Consider the following 8,362-nt stretch of genomic DNA (forward strand, 5'->3'; position numbering starts at 1 on the left):
GCGGGGGGGTCTACGGGCCAGTCCCCCGGCCCCGCTGCCCGGGCCGCGCCGCAGGCGCTGCGGCGGCGAGGGGATTCGCGGCGCCGCCAGGCCGCGCTCTTCTTTCTCAACAACATCTCCCTGGACGGGCGGCCCCCGAGCCTGGACCCGGGCGGCGAGAAGCCCCCGCCGCCGCCGCCGCTCGCCGAGGCCCGCGAGCCGCCCGCGCCGCCGCCGCCACCGCCGCCGCCGCCGCCCGCGCCCCCCGCCGGCCTGCCCCTGCCCGGACCCGCGGGCCGGGCCTCGGCGCCGCAGGGCCTGCTCAGCCCTGCGCCCGCGCCCGCCGGCTTGGGCCTCGGCCTGAGCCTGGGTTTGGACGGGCAGCGCCAGAGGTGAGTGTGGCCCGGGTCACCTGGGGCCTGGGGGGCGGCGGGGTGGCCTGGGGCTGGGTCACCGCGGGGTCGGGGTCACCTGGCGGAATCACCCAGGGCTCAGGGTTGGGGGCAGTGGAGTCGCCCAGGCAGGAGTTGAGGTGGCCTGGGGGCCTGACAGCCCGGGACACAGGGTCGGGGTGACCTGGGGGCCATCAGCACAGTGAGCAGGGTGGCAGGTGGCCCTGGGCTGGCTCAGCTCATAATGTGGGGTTGAGATGACCTACAGAAGATCAGGATCAGCTCGTGCCACAGGGTTTGAGTGACCTGTCAGCGTAGGACTTGGAGACCGGGAGGCGACCCTGATCCCCTGTGAGCCCCAGACACCAGTTGGGGTGTCCTGGGCCCTGTCAGTGAGGGACAGAGGGTTGGGGTGTCCTGTGCCTTGCCAGCCCCAGAAGAGAGTCTTGACTGGGCCCCACCATCCTAAGATGTCAGAGTCAGGAGTCATCTGCAAGCTGTCAACTCCCTGGACACGGATGTTAGGGTTTCCTCGGGCCCCGTGAGTCCCCAGACTTAAGGGTCATGGTCCCCTTAATTCTGCCACCCCTGAGTACGGGGTCAGGGCCCTCTCAATCTTGTCAGTCCCCTGAACATGAGTCTGGGGTTCCCTCAGCCCTTATCAGCCCCCAGACACAGAGCCCTGTCAGCTCCAGACACACGCCCCTCCCCAGCCCACTGTTACCAGTCCCGCTGACACAGGGACTCACAAACACCCCCTCTGGGTTCCCCTTCGTTCTGTAAACTGGGTGACCCCCTCCATGTGGGCCAGGGATCTTCCCTGTACTGTGACATCTAGCCCCAGAGTCTCCCACACCAGGCCAGACCTCCCAGCCCCCCATCCCACAGCTACTGGTCACTGGAGGCCCCCCATTACCCCTGCCTCCTTTGTCCACTCTGAGCTCAGGGCCCCTGGGCCTGTCACATCCCAGATCGCAGGCACTCCCCCTGCCCTGATTTCATTTCTAGGAACGCCTCAGCCCATCTCAGGGCCACCCCCACCCCTGAGCTCTGCCCCTCTAGTCTGTGCCCCCTGCCCCAAAGCCTGCTTTCCTCAGCCGGCAGACTCTCCAACGAAGTGGTCCTGTCTGCTGGCAGCCATCAGCCCGAGAACAGTCCTCCCTTCACGCCAGGTCCCATTCGAGTCATTCCGACACGCCAGGGCAGAGTGGCAGGGACGTCCACTGTGTGAGGCCTCGAGGGTCCCGCTCACCTACAGCCAGGCCTGCGCTGTGCCCTCCTCTCCCGGTCCCACAGCCCCGTGTGTGGTGCTGGGCAGGCCGTGTGTCATTCAGCAAACAAATTGGGCACCCTGGTTGGGGGCCAGGCCCTCCCTGTGAACCAGACAGGCCAGCAGCCTGGCCCACGAAGCTGTTCGAATGGGAGGATGCACTGAAGCGCCTGCAACCAGGAGCCCTGCCTGGTGCTGGGGCTTGATGGCGCTTGCGCTGCTCCCAAAGAGTGTGTGCGCGGCCCAAGCTCTGGGGGCGCAGGACAGGCTGGGATGTGGCACAAGTCAGGCGCCCTCCGGTGTTCCCGCTGCACCCTCCAAGGTCCCTGTGTCCCTCCTCCCCCGGCCTGGCCTTCACAAGGAGCCCTCTCCTGCCCCTCCCTCCCACTTGGCCTTCAAATCCCCGTTCAGATGTCGCAGGGCCGCACCTGCCCGCCCAGACTCTGTCCCTCCTCGGTTTCTGCTGCCGAGCACAGGGCCCAGCCCTTGGGTCTGAGAGTCACTGACCCTCCCCTGACAGATGGCAGACTCCTGGGGTGGGCACTGTCTGTTTCTCTCTGTGCTCCCTGGGCCCAGAGGCAGGGTGGCAGGTAGTCGCTGCTGAGTAGCAAAGGGGGCTGCTAGCTATAGGCTGTGGACTTCGAGGGTAAGTTGTTCTGGGGAATGGAGAGAATCCTGAGGGTCCTTTCCCAAAGTCTGTGTCATGAGTGTGGTGGTCTGACCCAGGCTTTGAGGACAGACCTGGTTGGAATTCCAGCTCCACCTCTCAGGAGCTCTGTGACTCAGAGCAGGTGGCACAGCCTCTCTGAGCCTCAGTTTGCTTCTCTGTGAGATGGGTTTGTGTTAGGTACTACCTGCCGGAGGGGCTGTTGTGAGGTCTGCTGGGTGGCCAGGGCTCAGCGAGGGTGGCGGTGGCCCGGCCCGGGCAGTGAGGACTTGCGTTACATCCCGGTTGCCCAGGGTGTGCTCACAGCTCAGCCCACGGTGGGGAGTTTGTGTTTCATGCTCAGGGCACAGTCTGGTGCGGCTGTTGCTGCTAAGCCAGTGAGTGACTCATCAGAATCCTTACTTTCCTCCCTAGAACTTTGCTTTCATTTCGACACCACGGTCACCTAGCATTTACCCGGTTTCTGGGCTTCTCCGGATGGGTCAGACACAGGCTTGCAGGTCCTCTGCCTGCCCCGCCAGACCGCTGCGCCCTCCTCTGTCATGTTGGCCCTCCTCTCTCCAGCGGGGGCTTGGAGGCTTCAGGCAGCAGCAGGGTTTCCTCTCACAGTCCTGGAAGTTACAGCCTGAGTCAGGGCGTGGGCAGAGCCTTGCTCCTGGGAGGGCTCGGGGGGTAAGGGTCCCCCAGGTGTCCTGGGCTTGTGGCCACAACCCTGCAGTCTCTGACTCCGTCCTCACACAGCTTCTCCTTGGTGTCTCTGTCTTCACCTGGCGTTTCTGCTTGTAAGGACACCCTGACCCAGCTGGTCATCGGGTCAGGGCCCAGTCTAACAGCTTCGCCTTAACTTGGTCACACCTGTGAAGACCCTGTTGCAGCTGTGCTCGTGGTCACAGCTGACAGGGGTGAGGACTTCACATATTTTGGGGACACTGTTCGACCCCCAGCAGTCGTCATTAGTGTCCAGGGCACTGACAAGGGAGAAGGTGAGCCGGGGGCGCGGCCGGGTTAGCTGGGAGCAGAAACCCCTGCGATTCTGAAGGGCTTGCGCAGGGCTGGCTCCGAGCAAGCGCCTGGACTTCAGCGGCCGTCTTAGCCAGGAGCCGCCTAGCGCTCTGGAGGCTGCCGAGCACCTGTCCAAATTAAAGCGATTTCAGTGGAGTGTCTGGCAGTCTGTTCACATCACTGATTTGGGGGTTTCTTGCTCTCCAGCTGGAAAACGGCTGGAGGTGGTCACCGAGGTTGGAGCCTAGAGGGGGTCCAGAGGCCTTGCTGAGATGGAGGCCGGCCCAGGACCGCATGTGGGTCCTGTCACCCGGGGAAGCTGGCAGGGACTTGGTGAGACAGGGTACCTAGGACGACCCACTCACTCAACAAGGATGCATGACGGCCTGTGATGTGCCAGGCCCCGTGCTCAGGCCGGGGTGGAGTCGTGGGCCGGCCGGACAAGACCCCTGCCCACACTCTCCTGGCAGGGGAGGGTTCAGTGTTGTCGTGCTGGCCCTGTCAGCGGCCTGCCCGTTCTCAGACCGTCTGAGCCTACGTACAGCAGCCCCTGCACGTGGCCCCTGGCTCGGACTGAGTGGTCTCCCAACTAGGCAGGAGCCCTTCTCTTCTCAGCTGGGCCGTTTTTTCAGTTACAAAGTGAAGGAGTTTATCAGACAGTGGAAACAACGTCTAAAAAGTGGCGATTTCTCTTCCTGCCTGTCTCTGGGGGAAGGCAAGTATGGGTCACCGGTTTGTAAAGGGGCAGCTGTGAAAGTGAGCCAGTGGGGTGGTTGCCTGTGCCATCGTGACAGCCTCCCCTGTGCCCCCGACCCTGTCTTCCCTACAGAGCCCAGCGCAGGCAGCCTCGGGCCGGTCGCCGCCATGTGGGGGACACCATCCCATGTGCCTTGGATGGCTTAGCCGCGAGGGCCTCCTGGCTCCCTGGGACTTGCATTTGCCCAGACGTCGGGGAGTGGGAGGGTGTTAGCTGAGGCGGCAGGAGCCCAGACTTTGTTCTTTGTAGTTTGTTTGTAGCACTTTTTAAACAGAGGAGTAACGGGCATACAGGGAGAGGCGCGCACATCCTGACCACTGACCAGCAGGACCCGGGGTGCGGCACCACCTGTCCCCCCTCAGGTCCTCAGCCGAGCCCTGCACACACCGCTTCCAGGGGCCTGCTCCCAATGGGGTCCACGGCAGGATTGCTCCCAGTGGGGGTCGTTTCGGGTAGAGCTGCTGGAACGTTCCTGTCGTGCCTATAGGCCCGGGTCGGCATGTGGTCAGCATTGGGATTCTGAGCCGTTTCTAGAGTGACGAGTGCTTAGGGGTGCCGTCCTCCCAGGGCCACGTGGGAACCGTGGAGGTCCTGCCTCAGGACTCCTGAGAGGCTGCCTCCTTGGTCGACCAGCCAGCAGTCAGTTTGGAAAGGGCGCAGCCTAAGGAAGGGGCCAGGCGCCAGTCCCCGTCCTGGGACGAGGGAGCCCGCAGCTGCCTGGCGGCCCCCAGAGGGTCCCCATCCCAGCGGGGCTCTCAGCCTCCCTCGGGCCACGGGGCAAGCTCCTCTGGGGTGGGAGGTGGGAAGTGGGGGGCTCAAAAGCAACAGCCCCTCACTTGGCCAGCCTGGTCTGTGCTCAGAATTCAGGGTACCCTCGTCAGCGTTGTGCCTGTCTCTGGACCCAAACCCAAATAGCATCACACGGACACAGGCCGAGTTCAGGAAAGGAGCCCTGAGAGCACGGAGCAGCCTTGATTCCAGCTCCCCCAACACGGTCAGGAGGGCAGCACGGGGGCGGGTGGCAGAATCCAGGGGCAGAGGCAGCGCCGGGGGCCAGGGCGCAGCTCCCAGCCCCTAACTCCCGCCAGCTCTGTGCCTCAGTTTCACCAGCTGTGCGCTGAGGGCTGTGAGGATTGAGTTTAGGTATGAAATGCTTACAGAGAAGGAAGAGTAGAAGCAAGCCACAGACAGAGGCACGAAACCAGCTGGGGTCAGGTGTTGAGGCCCGGTGGGATGAGAGGGTCTCCGGGAGTGCGCTGGGCCAGAGCTCAGGCAGCCGGCGGGTGTGGGTGCTCATTGTGCCCCGGGCTGGCCCCCAAGGGCCCATGGCTGCCTCCGTGGAGACTGCCGCTGGCCTCTGGGCCGTGTAAGCGAGGTCCCAGGCGTGCAGGAGCCCTCGGGCCTCACCTGGGAAATTACCTGAGGAAGCAATAAGCCTGAGAAAGCCACGCGGGGCTGCTGCCCCGGGCCTCTGAGCCCAGCCCCGCGGGGCAGGACACGCACACCTGTCTGGGGCGTTCCCGTCTCCACCAGGCCGGCTTCACTTCCCGGCACGGGTCCTGCACGTCCACCTGCAGTGGGGCGCCCTCTCAGGACAGGGCCTGCCTCATCGCCCACCGTGGGGCCGGTGCTCACCAGCCCCTACCCCAGGCCTCCTTGGTTGCTGGGTGTCTGCCTGACACGCCTCTCCTGCTGCCCCCTTCCCACCTGGCCTGACCTGGGAGAGATGGCCTGACTGTGCCAGGCGTCGTCTGGACGCCAGGGGTCCTGCCGGGGGGAGGGTCCCGTGAGATGCTGCAAGAAAGGCGGCATCTGGGCAGGCTGCAGCTTCCGGGAGCGGCTCAGCCGCGAGGCTCAGCCTCTTAGGAAATGGCTACTGTTGACACCTGGGCCCTGGGCACCTGCCCAGCCCAGGCTGAGTGTGAGACCCGTGTTCCTCCATCTCGTGGACCACGGCAACCTGAGCTCCAGGAGGAGTGGAGCCGCCTTCTTGGCTTTGTCCTGAGCGGCCCCTGCTGGTGGCCTTGGTGGCAAGAACCTGGGTGTGTGATCTTGACCTGAGGGTGCAGCCTGCGCAGGGTTTCTGGGCCCAGTGCCAGGTGGGAAGCTGCCCTCCCGAGCTCCCTGTGTGCTGGGTGCTGGTAAGGCCCCCTCCTGGGATGGTTTTAAACCAGACCAAACACCCGGTTTGTCTCTGGGACAACCCCAGCGCTATCAGCACCTCAGAGGGCTGGGGGGAGCCCCCGACTGTCATCGGGCAGCCAGTCTTTTGTTCCCTTTTGTGGTCACCGGGACACACTCCTCCCCGACCACCCAGCACATCTAGGGGTCTCTGGCCTTCAGCCTCAGGCCTGACCTAAGGCCATTTGTGTCCCCTCCCAAGGAGTCACTGAGGCCATCTCCCCAGCCCAGGGGGCCTCCTGACCACGCAGCCACACGTCTGGGTTCAGACTCCCCTCTGCGTGGGAGTGCTTTCCTCCCTGTCCCTGGGCAGGGCTTTGCTCTGGAAAGAGTTCTTGCCGCCAGGCCTGGACGGTGCTGAGGTGGGGCTGCGGGTTGATGGGTTTCTGGCTCCTTTATGCTCCCAGGGGTGAGCTGAGAGGCAGGAGGCAAGGGCGGGGGAGCACCACAAGCTCAGCGCGCCCACTGTGCTTCCGCCAGGCGACAGGCCCAAGCAGACACCTCCCTGACGTGCATACCAGGACTGCTGCTGCCCTGGGGAGGGGGAGGGCCACGTGTGAACTGAGCCTCAAGTCAAGGGGGACGTAGCCACGGGAAGATCTGGAGAAAGAAGGTTCCAGACCGAGGGAACAGCCCCTGCCAGGGCCATGAGGCCGGGGGCGGGGGCTGGTGCAGGGAGGGCGGCCCAGACAAGGGGGAGAGGCTTCTAGGTGTCCTGGGCAGGGGCAGCACTACACGCTGAGGTGGGCGGGAGAGGGTCGGCAGGACGTGTGCTTGTCTGATGTCCAGCCCTGCATGGCCACCGCGGGACCCTGTCCTGCCCCACCATGCCCCCTTCCCGGGACCCCTGGCTGAGCTCCGAGAGGTGGTGGGTAGACCAGGGCCCAGCCAGCCATCCTTCCCGGTGCCGTGTCCCCCTCAGGTTCTTCTGGCCTTGGGTGGCCCTGCCCAACACTCAGACCTCACCGCAGACCTGCTTCTGGCCCATGGCCTGGGGGCCCCATCGGGGCCTGAGAAGCAGGCTGGGCCTCTGGGAGGAGGGCCCATGAGGCAGCCTCTGGACAGTACCCTGAGGCCCTGCCGTGTCCTCTTTACAGAAGGCGTGTAGGCTCCCAGCGCTGCTCGCTCGAGTTTCTGGAAGACACGGTGGGATGTGCCTCGGTTCAAAGGTTAGGAGCCCCGCCTGCTGCTTGCACCCCCATCCTTTCTCCTGGGGCCAGAGAGGCTCCCAGGAGGGGAAGAGTGACCTGCTTTTCACCCGCAGGACCAAACATGCATCTGGATCCCCAAGACACAAAGGCCTGAAGAAGACGCACTTCATCAAGAACATGAGGCAGTACGACACCAGGAACAGCAGGTGCCAGCGTGAGCCAGCCCGGCCCAGCCCTGGGGCTGCCCACCGTGTCCTCCCCCATGCCTGGTGGGACCCGGGGCCCTGCCCTTGTCGGCAGCCATTTCTTCCTTCAGTGCGCTAAGGAAGTGCTCGCCCACACGGCCCAGCCCACGTCCCTTCGGAAGTGGACCCTCTCCCCATCCCACCCTCTTCCCTCCGTATTCACCAAACGCTGGGGTCCTCAGCACGTCCGGGCGAGGAGCCACCCGGCCACCGCAGCCTCGAGTACAAGTCTAAAACACAGGGATGCTGGAAACACAGTGGGAACAGGCAGAGTGGTGGGCTGTGTCCGGGAGAGAAGGGAACACAGATGGCATCTGGCTTCCCTGAACCGGCCTGCAGAGTGACAGCCAGTGCCCAGCACAGCCCTCTGAGGCCCTACATCTGTAGAAGCCCCGTCCCTTATGCCCCGTGTCCCTCACGCTCTGCCCTCCTGGCCTTGAGGCCATCGTCCTGACCCAAAGCGTCTCCAGACCGTTCCCCTTCCTGCTGGACGCCGTGCCCAGGCACCTACCAGGCAGCCCTGGTCAGGCAGTGCTGCGTCTTCCCTGCGGTGGCTGTAGCTCGGACAGTCCTGGAACCCCAGCGTGGTCCCCAGCATGACGGGCTTGGCCCAGGAGCAGGCCCCCGGCAGACTGAGCGCCGGGCTGGCTTCAGTGGGCCCTTGGTGCCCAGGGTCCCAGCCAGGGAAGGGGGTCTTCCACCGTCGTCCTCCCTGCTG

At 64.6% G+C, this 8,362-nt stretch overlaps 1 protein-coding gene across 1 annotated transcript in view; it reads left to right on the forward strand.

Moving 5' to 3' along the window:
• CABLES2 (Cdk5 and Abl enzyme substrate 2) overlaps window positions 1-8,362 on the forward strand; it is a 24,104-nt gene that overhangs the window by 11,200 nt on the left and 4,542 nt on the right. The window contains exons 11-13 of the mRNA XM_007462281.1: window positions 22-371; window positions 7,346-7,417; window positions 7,513-7,605. Of these exons, the coding sequence (XP_007462343.1) occupies window positions 22-371; window positions 7,346-7,417; window positions 7,513-7,605 (515 nt within the window). The remainder of the gene's footprint in view (window positions 1-21; window positions 372-7,345; window positions 7,418-7,512; window positions 7,606-8,362) is intronic.

The sequence above is a fragment of the Lipotes vexillifer genome, unplaced genomic scaffold (genome assembly GCF_000442215.2).
Source record: "Lipotes vexillifer unplaced genomic scaffold, Lipotes_vexillifer_v1.1 scaffold1798, whole genome shotgun sequence".
Classification (NCBI taxonomy): domain Eukaryota; kingdom Metazoa; phylum Chordata; class Mammalia; order Artiodactyla; family Lipotidae; genus Lipotes; species Lipotes vexillifer.